At 39.9% G+C, this 15,709-nt stretch overlaps 1 protein-coding gene across 1 annotated transcript; it reads right to left on the reverse strand.

Annotated features, from left to right (window-relative positions):
- Positions 1–841: 841 nt before the first annotated feature.
- Positions 842–13,870, reverse strand: LOC127530971 (alpha-centractin-like). Its single transcript, XM_051938977.1, is given in 12 exon segments — positions 842–3,529; positions 4,334–4,374; positions 5,375–5,436; positions 6,417–6,591; positions 6,678–6,770; positions 7,069–7,285; positions 7,706–7,832; positions 7,912–7,998; positions 8,001–8,034; positions 10,893–10,968; positions 11,122–11,185; positions 13,819–13,870. Coding segments are annotated over 12 exon segments (1,131 nt in total). The 3' UTR covers positions 842–3,426.
- Between the last annotated feature and the right edge of the window lie 1,839 nt (positions 13,871–15,709).

A 15,709-nucleotide genomic window follows, 5' to 3' on the forward strand; every position in this document is an offset into this window, starting at 1 on the left:
GACATTTTTTTGAATCTTTTCAGACAGTTTTGGCTATTTTGGGGGCATATTTCATCTTTTTGTGGTAATTATGGTCATTTTTGTAATGATTTTGCATCTTTTTAAATTATTTTAGTTGCAGTTTTTCTCAGAACTCACGTGTTTCTCCTCTATCTGGTTCTATTTGCTGGACTGATGAAGTTCTGAGGCTCACAAATGATGGAAAAAGTCCATTAAAAAATGATAAATCTGGACCCACCTCTATGGAACCCTGGAAATATTCCCAGTATGAAGGTAGAACTCTGATCAGTTAAGTTACTGGAGATGAAGAACCACATGTTCTGAGGAGGATTCTTTGGTTTTATATTGAATAGCAGACCTTAACCTTGTCTAGAAACTCCTAAAACATCTGAAACTGAAGGTATTTTGGAGGGAAAATGGGCCAAAATTTCAGTGACACTCAAACATTATTGGTTTATATTTGAAGCCTTGAAGCAAAAACACCAAGAAGTTATGTCTGATGAAAATGTTTGATGCCAGGAATGTAGATACTTCACCCACACAGGAATTTAACAAGTATTGATGTTTTTATTGATTTAATGGTTGAAAAAGTTGTTTTTTGTTGGGATATTGTTCAAATAGATCAGGTTTATATGTAGAATTAGATGCCTGGTGTCCAACTAATGTCTAAAAAAAACATGCATTTCTGTTGGCTGATCCTAGTTTTTCACATTGTTGGAATTTACTAACCTTTAATCTTCATGTTTCTGATGTTCAACTGTACATGTAACTCAATAAATACTGCAGAAACTGAATTTGTTATTGTGAAATCATCAGATAAATGAAGGAGGAGACGTCCAAGCAGCAGCCATTAACTTATTTATTATACTGAATTTACGAAAAGTAAAAGCAAACACTTGAATAAACAGTTTTGTACATTTTTAGTTTGTTACCGATGGATCTGGTGGTTGTTCTGAAAGCATTCCGCTGTACACGAGGCTGAAGACGCTCCACAACCGCTCCTCTTGTTTGTTTTTTTTAAATGTTTGATCTTTTTTAAAAACACCCAGAAGCAGGACGACGTGGACGCTCCGGACCTGAAGGCAACACGACGCCTTCACTGCCCCGGAGATGCAGGGAAATCAGAGTTTAATAGAGAGGAAGGAGGGAATATTACAAAAGTCTTCTGCTCACCGCTAACTGAACATGCAACCGAGCTGTGATTTATTAGACGAACATTTACAGGATTATTTAACCTCCCATTGCTGACTCTGCATCACGGAAACTTTACACTCAGCTGTAGCTTCAAGGAACGCCTGATAAAACCTCCTGAATCACAGAAAACACAGAAGTTAACTTCTGAGTTAGCATCTCCAGCTAACAGCGGCTATTCAGGAGGAACGGAGCCAAAAAAGTGACAGAAAATTCATGAAAACTGTAGTGTTTTACAGGAAAATGACAGTTTTTAACTTCTTCAATGTAAAGACGTTTTGTTTTTCTTTGCTATAAATGACAAACTGAATATTTGGGGGTTCTTTGACTGTTGGTTAGCTTAAGATGCCTCCATTTTAGGGTTAGTGTTAGCTAGCCGCTGCTTTTCAGGGTGAGTGCAATCAGAAAAGTGATCTCAAACCATTAAAGTTGCTGAAATTTGTTGCGTTTTGACAAAAGATATCAGTTTTAATTTCTTTAATTCAAAGTTTCTTTGCTATAAATGACAATAAACTGAATATTTGGAAGGTTTTTGGACTCTCGGTTAGCTTAAGTTGCCTCCTTATTTGCAAACTACTGGATTGATGAAATTAGATGCGTATTTACAGATTAACATTAAACTCCCCAACAGCTTGAGTTTTTAACTTCTTGAATGTAAAAAATGTTTTTTCTTTTGCCATAAGTAACAGTAATCTGAATGTTTTGGGTTGTTGGATCGTTGGTTAGCATTTTAGTTAGCATCTGGAAACTGCAGCTTTTAGGGGTGAATAGTCAAAGTGATCACAAACCAATAAAAATGACTAAAATTTTTCTGTTTTAACAGAAAATATCAGTTTTAATTTCTTTAATGCAAAGTTGTCCTGCTTCTCTTTGCCATAAATGACGATTTGGGTTTTTTGGACTGTTGGTTAGCTTAAGACGCCTACATCTTAGCGCTAGGTTTAGCTAACTGCTGATTTTTTGGGTCAACACAACCAGAAATGTGAACTACTAAAGTACATGAAATTTGAAGTGTATTGACAGAAAATATCACTTTTAGCTTCTTCTGATTTATTAAAAGCAAAGTTGTCCTGCCTTTCTTTGCTGTAAATGAATGTAAAAAGAGGATTTGGGGGGTTCTGACTATCAGCTAGCTAAAGAAGCCTCCTTAGTAACTAAAGCTACTAGATTTGATTGTAATGTAAGAAAAATCAGTAAGAACAAAAACACCAACAACCAGCATTTTAGGGAATTCTATGCCATTTTGTTTGAATTTTAAGCAGCAAAATGGAGATGAAATGTGTTTTACTGCACATGAAGAGTTTTAATGGTTTCTGCATGTTCAAATCTCAAGAAAACGTCAAAAACTGAACTGATTAGCAGATTTAAAACCACTAAATGAGAACAAAAACACCAACAAATCAGAGTTTTTCTGGGTGTTTGAATCTGAAGTGTTAAAATGGAGCTGAAATGTGTATTTTTGCTTCACATAAAGAGTTTTAATGATTTGTGCGTCAACATCAAAGACCGAACTGCATTTAAAAAAAACTAAATGTGGATAAATCCACCAAATGAGAAGAAAAACAGCAACAAACCAGAGCTTCTCAGGGCCTTTTGTGGTATTTTGAAGCGTTAAAATGGATGTGAAACGTGTTTTAAAGGTTTGAGATGAATCTACGCCGCTGGGTTCAGAGTTAACCTGAAGCAGAGTCATTTAGAAAACAAAACTAGATGGAGGCGTTTCTTCCAGGTGGTTTTAATCCGTCAGCTGACACAAAACGCCGACATAAAACTGAACATGTTCCCGTCGTTCTGTGGTGATAAAGACAGAAGAACAGTTGGATGATAAATTAACCGCTTCATAGCTGCAGTTTATAATACAGAGCCGATCTCACCAACTAGCTATGAAACCTGCAAAAAAACTACAAAAGAGACATCAAATAAAAGTCTTCGGTCTGGAATGGAAACTTCAACAAAAAAAACAAAAAAACATTCAGGTTTATTGACATTTCATGATACTGTGAAGCTCCGGGGCTTCGAAGGCGACACCAGACTGGACTAGAGAACGCAGAAGAACCAGAGTCCACAGTGCTGCTCTGCCCTCGGTACCCAGGAGCTCATGGAGAAACAGGGAAACTGCACCTGAGCAGGTGAGTTCCTGGTGTTTGAAGCAGTCGGGTGGATGCAGGATGCAGATGGACCCAGATGTTGGGGGTCTCCAGCTGTTTGGGGGTCTGAGGGCAGGTCTGGTCCAGACTAGAAGGTCTTCCTGTGGATGGCTCGAGCTCTGTCCTCCTCGTATTCTCTCTTGGACACCCACATCTTCTTAAAGGTGTCCAACGACGCCAAGATGGAGCCGCTGGTGAGGACAGGAACACAGTTATTGATTATTTCCACTATTTCCAACAGGCACGGGACAAAAATTCAGAGAGTTTGGCTGAACTTCACTAATTTGTAGGGCTGGACCCGAATATCCCGAATATTCGTTCGCTACGGCGGTATCCGGATATTAATTTTGGTATCTGAATATTCGGCCCGCCCCCATCCCCGGTCGGAAGTTACCGGGCGGAACGAATATTCGGTGCTACTGTCTTCCCTTCGCCTCATCCCGTCGTGTTCGGCTCATCTCGGCTCATCCATTCGTGTTTCTTAACACCACCTGAATGGTCGGGTGGCTGCCGACTCTGACGTCACGCTTCACTTCGTTGCATAAACACAAGATGCTGAAGTCCTCCACTGTTTGGGAATTCTTCAGTTTAACTGAAGACAAAACGAAGGCAAAATTTGGACCTGGGAGTCCAGACGAACGGATCCGAATATTCGGGCCGTCTCCGCCTGTGGCCGAATGTGGTGAATATTCGGATATTCGTCTTTAATAGGGCCCGAATATCTGGAGACCAGAAACCAGTATTCGGGCCAGCCCTACTAATTTGTTTGGTTTTATAAACAAAACTTCCTGATTAAATGAGGGAAAAAAAGCTTTAGACTAAATAAAACCAGTTATCTGCCATTTGACATGTTTAGCTAAAGCAATCATCATTACCTTTATTTACAATTAGTATTTTAGAGCCCAAACATTCATTTCTAGAAGGTCAGAACCGTTTTTAAATCTGCTTCTTGTTTTCTGTCCACATCTTCAGTATTTAGAAGAACGAGTTCTTACCCGATCCATGTGGAGTAGAGCCTCTCCTGAGGAGCAGAGATCTACAGAGGAAGAAAAACCACCAACAGGTCACAAAAACCCAGATTTAGGAGGAATAAAGTCCACTGGATCCAACCTCAGCTCAGTTTAAACTTCTACTGACGGTTTAACAGCAAAAACTGAGTTAAACACACATTTAGAACCAAAGCTGGTTTAAATGATTTACAACCAGTTTTACAACCAATTGTTTATTCATTCTGAACCAGTTGTAGTCATTTTCATCGAATTTCATTTCATTTATGACAAATTCTTTTAGTTGTTTTGGTCAGTTTTAGACATCGTTACCAATTTTAAATTCATTTATGACCTTTTTATCATTTATTTGTGGCCAGTTTTAGTCATTTTGGAACAAATTCTGATTGATTTACAACCAATTTTTAATTCATTTATGACCATTTGAGTGATTTTAAACATTTGTCAATAATTTTTAATTCATTTTGGACCACTTTTAGTCATTTTAGCAAATTTTCAATGATTTACAACCAATTTTAGAAAAAAATTAGATTTATTTTGGACCAGTTTTAGTATTTTGAACCATTTGAACCATGACTAATTTTAGTCATTTTAAAATTTATTTGTGGTCAGTTGTAGTCATTTAATAACAAATTATGATTGATTTTACAACCAATTTGTTATTGATTTATGATCATTTTAGTGATTTTGAAGATTTCTCAATAACTTTTTAATATTTGGATCAGTTTTAGTCATTTTTAGCACATATTAAAATGATAAAAAGCTGATAAAACACATATTATATAACAATAAATAAGAGCATTTAAAAGTATTCAGGCTTCAGAAACTGGAGGTTTTCATTCAGATTCTATAGGTCTGATTCTTTGCGTTTGTCTGATTTTCATCCACAGATTTGTGGAAATATTCAGAAATCTCTGAGTAAACGTACACGTTGTTGTGCATCATAATTCTGGATGTAACTTTACAGATGAATGCACACATTTACATTTTCTATCCAGACTTTATCAAACTGAATTCTGGTTAACTCGCCTTGATCTTCACGTCTTTGGGTGCCAGTTTCTTGACTTCAGTTAGTAGCCTCTCCCCAAAACCTGCAGCAAAACGCACAAAAATGTCTGAATTATTCACCAGGCTTTGGCATAACGTTCAATTAATGTTTTCCTTTGTGTCTGGAATGAAGAAAATGGAAATAAACTGATGATTTCCAGCTTTTTAAACACTGATTGTAGACGTCTATGGACCAAAGAAAGCTTCATTATCTGAACCAGCAGAGTTTATCAGCCACAGATGATCAAAACATAAAGACCGTTTGGATTTAAAGCTTTACTTTAAAAAACATCAGAGAAATGCAGAAAAAGCAACAAAATCTGAGCTTCAAATCCTGATATTTGATCATTTTCTGTTGGGGTTTCATTTAAAACTCTGTCATAAATGAAGCGTTTGCACCAAGTAGACCCTGAAAAACACTAAAAACTCTTGACTGGACTGAACCAACCGCCTGGTCAAAGAGGAAAGAAAAATCTGCTTTATTTCAGACATAAAAATGATTCCCTCCATGGCTGCATGCTTCCATAAAGGACTAAGTATTCATGTAGAAACAGGTCAAAGCATTCTGACCTACAAACCTCTGATTCCACGACAGATTTACCCTTTCTTCTGTCTCTGATGTCTTTAATACAAACTTTTCACAACGTTGAACTAAATCTCCACCACATGGACAGCGGTTCATTTGTGACCAACTCATTTCAAACATTTCTAAACAAATCTGATTTATTTTAGACCAGTTTTAGTAGTTTTGTGCACATTTTGAATCTATTTTGGTCATTTTTTAAATTTCTGGTAAATCCGAGTCAACTAGGAACGTCAGCAGCTCAGACAGGAAGTGGTGGACCTCCTTAACCACAGAGCAGTCAGTGGATGCTGATGTCCAACAGGTCTCTCATGTAGCGTCATTCTCACTTTCACCAACAGTAAAGCAGCTACATGCAGCTCTAACACTGGATATTGGTCCTCAGGGTTGGAGCTGCAAATGTTCTGCTGTCTGGATGAATCAGAAGCTTCCAGCACTGACCTTTGATGAGCGTGGAGCCTCCACACAGGACGATGGTGGAGAACAGTGTGCGTCTCAGGTCCATGTCGGACTTCTGGATGGCGTAGGCCAGAACCTCGTGGATCCCCGAACTCTCGTCTCCGATCAGGTCGGGTCTGAAGAGCAGCTCTGGAGCTCTGAACCTCGCCGGACCGATCTGAGGACGGAAACAGGTTTGGAACGTCTCAGATCATCAGAGAATGTCTGATCAAACAGACTGATCTATGGGGGTTGAGGACTCACATTTAAAGTGCTTCCATCAGGCAGAACATACTGAGCTTTCTCTGTTTCTAGAGTCTCGTCCTTTTGTGGGTTCAGAGAAAGATAACAGGCTCTCTGTGGACAAACAGGAAACCAAACATGAAATATGTATTTACAACATTTCTACTTTCACATCCCTTTGTGGTCGTTGTGCGTCTCTTTGTGGTCGTCGTGCGTCTCTTTGTGGTCGTCGTGCGTCTCTTTGTGGTCGTCGTGCGTCTCTTTGTGGTCGTCGTGCGTCTCTTTGTGGTCGTCGTGCGTCTCTTTGTGGTCGTCGTGCGTCTCTTTGTGGTCGTCGTGCGTCTCTTTGTGGTCGTCGTGCGTCTCTTTGTGGTCGTCGTGCGTCTCTTTGTGGTCGTTGTGCGTCCCTCACCCTCTTTGACGGTACGAACCACCTCGAACTCGGCTGACTGTTGAAGTTGTATCCCTCTTTGCGCAGCAGCAGTCGCAGGTATCTGGACACGTCTCGGCCGGCGATGTCGACCCTCATGATGGAGTGCGGGATGGCGAAGCCCTCGTAGATCGGAACCACGTGGGTGACGCCGTCGCCGGAGTCCAAGACGACGCCGGTGGTCCGTCCTGTAGCGTACCTGCAGCAGAATGAATCAGGAACATGTTTGTGTGATGAAGGTCGGACTGGAAAAGGTCAGAAACGGTGTCTGGTTCTTCTGATTCATGGAGTTCTGACACCACAGGAGCAACTACAAGCAGCTGAAGCTCAACGTTGTGGTTTCACAGCTCGTTTGTCTGGTTTGTAGTCTGACAGACAACATGGAAGAGGACTCAGACAAAGAGCCAAAGTCGCCCTCTACAGGCAGACAACAGGAACTACAGAAGCAGTGACATTAACCTTTATCTTAGGTTTATCTCTTGCAGCATCTTTCTGATCCATGTTCTGAAAAACTACCTTTAGTCTGATTGTTAAAGCTGTCAGCTTCTTATCTTAAAAAGATCACCAAAATTAGACCATATTCCAGCCAGAGACGTTAAAACACAAAGAGAGTTCTTACAAGCTGAGCACAGCCTGCATGGAGATGAAGAGCGCCGGGACGTTGAAGGTCTCAAAGAAAACCTCGGCTGCCTTCTCCCTGTTCTTGCTGGGGTTCAGAGGAGCTTCAGTCAGCAGCACAGGATGCTGGAAGAGATCAGAAAACAGACTGTTGACCACTGGAGCGCTGATAAAACATCTGCAAACGTCTGGAGAAGATCTCACCTCCTTCAGAGAAGGTCTGCAGCTGCTCCTTGGAGTAGACGTACTGCCAGATCCTCTCCATGTCGTTCCAGTCCTTCACGATGCCGTGTCCATCGGATATCTGACCGACAACAAGCCCCGGTGCTCCTGACGGGCAACAAACACAGCACATGTTGGGATTTTACCACGTCTCTGCGGGCTCACATGCTTCACAGGCTGAAAGAAACTGAAAACACAGCAGCAGGAGAAGAAGAAACCCACATGACAGCTGAGCTAACGTTAGCCAGGAGGCTCAAAGACACCAGTAGGAAGGTTATCTGATGGAGAATCATGTGTACCGCTGCTCTGTAAGTCCAATGAAACCAGAACTAACTCTCAGTGAAGCTCACTTTTAGGCCCATACACTCATAAACAGGCTGCACATGTGGAAGGAACGGTAATTATACGGTCAGATCAGTGTTTTGGAGGCCATGATGCCCAGTATTCAATGATTAAAAATACCAACCAGGAGGCTTACAGCTCATTTTTTTTGTTGTTTTTACATGGAACCTTTACAATAAGGACATGTAAGAATCATTTTTGGGGCCTTTTGAGGCTTCATGAAGGCCCAATAACTTTCAAAACTGCTGCTGAATTCCTGATTACTGCAATTAATATAAAAAATCTGGAGTCAAAACTCAACCAGATTTAGGATTTGACAACGTTGAACTGGTCCAACCTGATGGAGACTTCGGTCTTTTACTGAATGTTTGCTGGGGTCGTTCCAAATGAACTGATGGTAAAGAAGTCATTGTGTAGCTCTGTTTTGTTTGCAAACAAAATGGGGAACGTAAAAAGACAAACGGGTCAAAACAACAACAAAGAAGACAGAAAATTCAGAATACGAGGTATGTAAAATAACCACAGATGGACAAATAGGCAACAAAGCCTGCAAAAATAACCAAAATCTGACGCAAAATGCTGCCAAATGTGGCACCAAATATCCAAAATGGGGCAAAAACAACGATTAGGATCTGTAATATATACACAAAGAGACACAAAATTCACTACATGAGACAGAAAGTGGCGTAAAATGACCACAAGAAGACAAAACCCGACAATTATTCCATGTTTGCTGAACCTTTACTTAATTCATTCAAACTAACAGACAACGTGTGGAAGAAGTTGTCGGGTGGTCGCATCTGGGTCAAAAAGTCGAGTTTAACGTCTGCAAAGAAACACAGGCACACAGAACGACCAAAATGAAGCAAAAACAACCAGAAAGAAATAAATGACCACAAAACACAAAATTAACAATATGAGAGACAAAACGACCAAAATGAAGCAAAAACAACCAGAAAGAAATGCTAAATGCCCACAAAAAGACACAAAAAACAATATGAGAGACGAAACGACTAAAATGGGAGAAAAACAAACATAATTCATCGTAGAAAGACCAGAAAGAGATGCAAAATGTCGTAAAAGTGGCAAAATCAACCAAAAAATTACCACAAATCAACATAGAATGACTGTAAAGAGACACAAATGACCAAATGGGAGAAAAAAACCATAAAGACGCGCAAAGACCACAAAAATGAACAATACGAGACAGAAAAGAGCCGTAAACAAAGAAGATAGGGCTGGCCTGAAAAGCAGTTTCTGGGCTCTGGATATTCGAAAGCAATTAATCACTAATATGCAAATATTTGGACCAAATATTTGGGTCCAGACCTAAAAGACATGTACAATGACTCAAAGAGACAAGCTGGCAACAGAGAGCTGCAAAATGACTAAAAGAGGACACAAAATGTCCTAAAAGTGGCACAAAACAACCAAAATGGAAGATAAAACCAGCCATAAATAATAAAATGATCATAAAGAGACCAAAAATGCACGACGACGCACAAAACGACCACATAGATGCAGAATGACCATAAAGAGACATGAAATGTCCCAAAAGTGGTACTAAATGACCAAAATGAGACAAAAAACAGCCGTAATTCAACATAGAATGACGTACAGAGACACAAAGACCAAAATGGGACAAAAACAAGAATGAAGATTTATAAAATGACCATAAATAACAATACAAGACATAAAAGAGACATAAACAAGAAAATTAATGACACAAAGAACAAGTGAAAGTGAAGGAAAGTGGCCCAAAACAACCGAAATGTGAGAAAAACAACCATAAATCAATGTAGAATGAACATAAGAGACACAGCATATATGAGACCAAAACAGCAAAATGAGACAAAACACAACCATAAAAGACTCAAATGTCCAAAGTGGCAAAACGACAAAAGAAGATAAAACCAACCATAAATCCACATAGAACAGAAAGAGATCAAATGCACGACGACGCACAAAACGACCAAAAACAACCAAATCAGAACATAAAAGACATGAAATGTCCAAAGTGACAAAAACCAAATGTGACAAATAATGAAGACACAAATTGTACATATGAGCCACAATGACTGTTGAAAACAACCATAAATCAACATAGAATGAGCACAAAGACAAAAATGTCCCAAAAGTGGCACAAAACGAACAAAATGGACAAAAAAACGACAAAGATGCACAATGACCACAAAAATGAACAAAATGAAGCAGAAAAGAGAACAGAAACAGACTAGCATCTAATTTACCATGTAATGCTGCAGACTGTGACAATCAGAGCTTAAAGTGCAGTAATATGATGAAGCATTCTGTCCTGGTTGTCAGACACTGCCGTAAACAGAACCTGTAGCATGTACTGATGCTAATGCTAATGCTAATGCTAGGTGAGCGGAGACGTCTGCTGAATCACGGCAGACACTTTTCCACTAAACTCACACAGACCAGAATAACACCCGTAACCACGGCAACCGTACACAAATACGGAAGCAGCTGTGGGCTGAGATGCTTTAAAGGTAGAAAAATGTCGATTTGACCTAAATCGCTGCGAATTCTCACCAAAAACCAACATCAGGTAACAAAATGAACAGCTAGCTGCTGAAACAAGCAGTGAAGCTTTTCTTTACCTCTGCTTTGGGTCCGATGAACAGATCTCCCTCCAGGGCTCCGGCCATCACTCGAACATGTTTAGGACGTCCGACGCTGCACACAGACAGACACACAATTTAAAACACAACACAAAACAGCAGAGAGTCGACTTTAAAGACCCTCAGTTACTCAATGCTAAAACACACTAAGAAATCAGATGTGGGCTCAGGTGTTTTGGTGAATAAAGATCCTCTGAGGGACACTTACTAGTTGGGGAAACAGTATTTGGGGATCTGGTCTCCTGCGAAGCCGGCCTTGATGACCCTGAACCCTGCAGGAACAAACAGACATTTAAAGTCAGCATCACAGGACTGCAGCTGGAATAAGAGGATCAGTCATGAGATGAAGCCTCCAGCAGAAACTGTTCTACATCCTCAGCACACACTCTGTCTGAAGAACAGCCCGGTGCTACACTCTGACTCTGACACTGCTTATTTCTACTACGTCCAGCTGGAAACGGGTGAGAAATGCAACAAAACGTCCAGAAACTTTAGCTGATGCGCTACAGTTCCTCCTGAATGCTGACATTCACCATCAGTTCATCGTTTGGAAGATCTCTGGAGCTGCTTTGTCCTCCATCATCATCATCGACAATCCCAGACCAAAACAAGCTGATCACAGCGTCAAGTGTTTAAAAACAGTTTACCGTTCTACTGCTTCATTTAGCCGACATTTCTGAGACGTCTACCTCAGAGAACAGAAACACCACAGGCCAGATCTAAACATCAGGACTAAACAGGAACCCACTTTCAGAAAGTCAAACTCCACATGTTGGGATGTTTGTTTCATAAAAAACACAAACAAAAACAATCTCTTCCTGAAGAAAATTTGGGGAAATGCAAATAAAAAGTAGCAGAACTGAACTAAAAACTCTTTTGTTAGCTAAACTGTGACAACGAGTTCCTCTGACTTCTATTAGAACTTTTAGCTCTAAAAACAATTAAAATAGATTAAATTCTGTTAAGTGTTCTAATCTGGTGTTCCACAGTTTTTACACACAGTTTCTAAATGTGACAGCTGTGATTTAAACGTCCACATGTTGACCAGAATTTTAGATTTAACTTTATATTCTGAAACCCAAATCTGCCAGAAGGGCATGTTGTTGTTGTTTTTAAATCATCAAAACGACACCGTTTATCAAACAGAAACCGATTCTCCAGAACCAAAACATTCATTTAGTTTTCCGGTTTTCAGTGATTTAAGGCTGATTTTGTGTCATTTTGAACAAGTTTTGAGTAATTTGGACACAATTTATACATATTCTGGACCAGTTTCAAGTTATTTTGAAGGGATTCTGTGTCATTATGGACACATACAGCTAATATAAACAAATGTCTAATATTTTTGGAACAAGTTCTAAGTCATTGTGGACGGGCTTGGTAATTTGGACACATTGTGAGTAACTCTGGACAAACTTCACATCATTTTCGAAAGATTTGAATCAACATGGACACATTTTAAGTTTTAAGTGATTTTTGCCAAGTTTTGCGACCTTCTGGGCAGGTTTTAACTCATTTGGGAGATTTTGTATCATTTTGAACAAGTGTGAGTAATTCTGGACAAACTTCACATCATTTTGAAAGATTTAAGTTATTTTGGATGTATGTGGAGCCTCCACACTGTTTTAACATCTGTGGACTCTTGGAAACATGCTGTTGATTTCAAGTTTTTGCATTTTTGCAAAGAAATAATCCAAGAAAATCAGCTTTTTTAAAATTTCTGTCATCCTGTGTAATTTTGAACAGATCAAATAAAGGTTCACGTCATTCGTGCAAAGATCTGAGTCATTCTGAACAGGTTTTAGGTCAATTTGGACAGATCTGGAGTCATTTTTGAAGGGATTTTGTGTCATTATGGACACTATAAGTTGTTATTAACAAGCCTCAAGTATTTTCTGACAAGTTCTAAGTCCCTGTGGACAGGTTTTGGGTAATTTGGGCACATTTTCCATCATTTTGAGAGAAATATCTGCAGTATGTGGAGCCTCCACAGTGTTTTGACATCTGTGGACTCTTGGAAACAAGTTAGTTCCAGGTTTCCTGCAATTTTGTGTAAATAAATGGAGAAATTCAACTTTCTTTTTACAGGATTCATGTCATTCTAACTGTGTCATACCAACAGAAGACACTCTCTTTCTATTCATGGTTGTTCTGTTTCCACTGGAGCTGCAGGACTTTTTTTTATAAAATCTCACCAGCAGCAAGAAAACGCCCAGAAACAAATCAGACACTTAAAGATCAGCAACTATCAGTTATCTTCATTAGTGATTAATCTATGTGTTATTTTTAACCATTAACCCATTATTTGTAACCACAGTTTCCTCAGTCCAGCTGCCCAAAATGCAAAACTGCTCAGTTTTTTCCACCACAAATGGAAACAAAAGGAGCATTTCTGCAGGGAAAAGCTCTTGAATGAAGATCTGGATACTAAAACAAGCCCCTACTTTGGGTAATAACTGTGTAAATACAGGATGTATATCTGAATCTATCAGCTATAAGAGCTGCTCTGATTACAGCTGATAAATTCTGGTGTAACTTCAGATATTGATTGGTAATATCAGCTGACTGCAAACATCCGTGTAGCTGCTGTTTATGTGCCTCTGCTGTGTGACGCTAACAGGATGACAGCTCGGCTATGCTAACTGAATATGATTATGAATATTCCTAGCTAACCGGTCAGTCTGTTAGCTAGCGTTAGCTCGGACAAGCCACAGAGTATAAAACCAACAGGAGGAACGTTAGTGCAGTTTACACTCTGTCCGGTAACGTCAGCAGCCGTTGCATGCTTAACACAGCCGGTAAATGTGATTTACGGTCAGCCAGAACACAATAGTTACCGGAGCTAGCCGCTAGCCGTTAGCCGCGGCCTCCTCGGTTTGGGTGTGGATGAATGACATCATCATACTCACATTATCGATCACCACCGGCTGGTTAGCTAAGATGTCATAGGACTCCATGACGGACTGAGGGTTCCTGGTGTGCTTCTACCGATCCGTGAGCGTCTTCCTCCCGGTGTGGTGTGTTTTTAACATGTACAGCAGATAACGCCCTGTCACCGCCGAGTCGACGCCGCCGCTCCGCTGTGCTGCTGCCGCTGACCGTCGGCCCGCCTCCCCTCCGCCACAACCACATCACCGCGGCGGCCGTTAGACTGACGATAGAGCGAACCAATCACAGCGAAGAACAATTTGATTGACAAGAGGAAGAGCCAATCATAGTGTTGGACAGAGAGGCCATGCGGCTGTTTGTCAACGGCGGCAGCAGCAGCATCAACAGCAGCATCTGTCTGAGGGAATAAAGGAACCAGTTTAACCTCCAGTAATGCTGCTGGTCAAACTGACCCATTTTAAAGTGAAAAAAATCAACAAGAAAATAATAGTTTTTAATATTTTTTCGTTTTGAGACTTCTTCTGCTTGGCTTCATAGGTGTAATCAACACATAAAATGATTAACTTCACATATTTGCACCCTGAACAGAAGAGTTGTTAATTTATCAACTCCATATAAACAAAAACAAACCAAAACGTAAAATAGATTTTTTCAAAAAAATCATTATCATGTAAAACTGTTGCATTTTATATGTAAGTCATTCCAATCAAGGGCGTCAGTTTGTTTTTAAAAGTGTGTGTGTGTGTGGGGGGGGGGGGGGGGGGGGGGAGAGAGACCATAGCACTTTGAGAAAATGTCGAAGAACGGCGGCAAAATGCCACAAACTGGGCTCAAACTCACAACCACCGAACCAAAGGCGGAGGCTCAACCTGTTGAGCTATCGGTACATGCAGGTAGAAGGGTCTGTGGGCCGCTATAGTACTAATTCTCCCGGGCCGAAATTTTGCCCCTACACGCCTCTGGTCGGAGCTTCCACTTGGCACGGGCGCAAATTTAGCATCTGCGCGTTTTTTTTTTTTTTTTTTGTTTTTTTTTAACCTCATGAAGGTGTGCTGCATGTCTGTGCAACTCTCGGCCGAGTGCGGATGGTGCGTTCATGAGCGTCGGAATTTTCTATACTACTGAAAATAACTGGGTTTACAACGGCTTACACGTGAAGAATTTGAATGTGTTGGAGACAAAATGACCCCTGACAAAAAGTGGGGGGGACACATCCCCACCGTCCCCCCCTAAACTGACGCCTATGATTCCAATGTACATTAAAAAAGTTTTGACTAGATTTTTCATGAAAAATGAGTAAATTATTCTCATTGAACCATTGATCTATGAGACACAAAGAACACCACTGCACTACCATTAATTGAAATGATTAGTAATGGAATTAATAATGAAATGTAAACAATGCTCAGTGGTATCTCTGGATACTTAAGCATGCCCCGGCTTTAATTAACGTTCTGAGAAACAAACCTAGCAGGTTAATTTGACTGGTTTATTCTAGTCTATAACCTCATTTGAAGTGTTTATAAGTAAATGCATTTAGCAAACTTTAAAGATACATAGATAAATAGCTAACAGACAGTTAAAAAAATAATGCTTTGTTGTGTTACTGTCACATTTACTGATCTAATCCATGAGTACAGACAACATTAATAAAGAGTGTTGGTGTTCAAATCTGCATGTTTAAATGCTAATAAAGCCTCAATAAAGACTTTGCTATACATGTTAATATGTTAATAATGACTGATATATCCACACATCTACATGTTTAATTGGTAATAAGTCCAATGACTTATTACCAATGACTTATCTGCACCTATAAATGTCAATAAATCATTAATACAGTGTTGAATGATCACCTTTGCATGTTTTAATGCAAATAAAGACGTTTGATTATGAAGTCTGCAGGT

This window comes from Acanthochromis polyacanthus, chromosome 18 (genome assembly GCF_021347895.1).
Source record: "Acanthochromis polyacanthus isolate Apoly-LR-REF ecotype Palm Island chromosome 18, KAUST_Apoly_ChrSc, whole genome shotgun sequence".
Lineage (NCBI taxonomy): Eukaryota > Metazoa > Chordata > Actinopteri > Pomacentridae > Acanthochromis > Acanthochromis polyacanthus.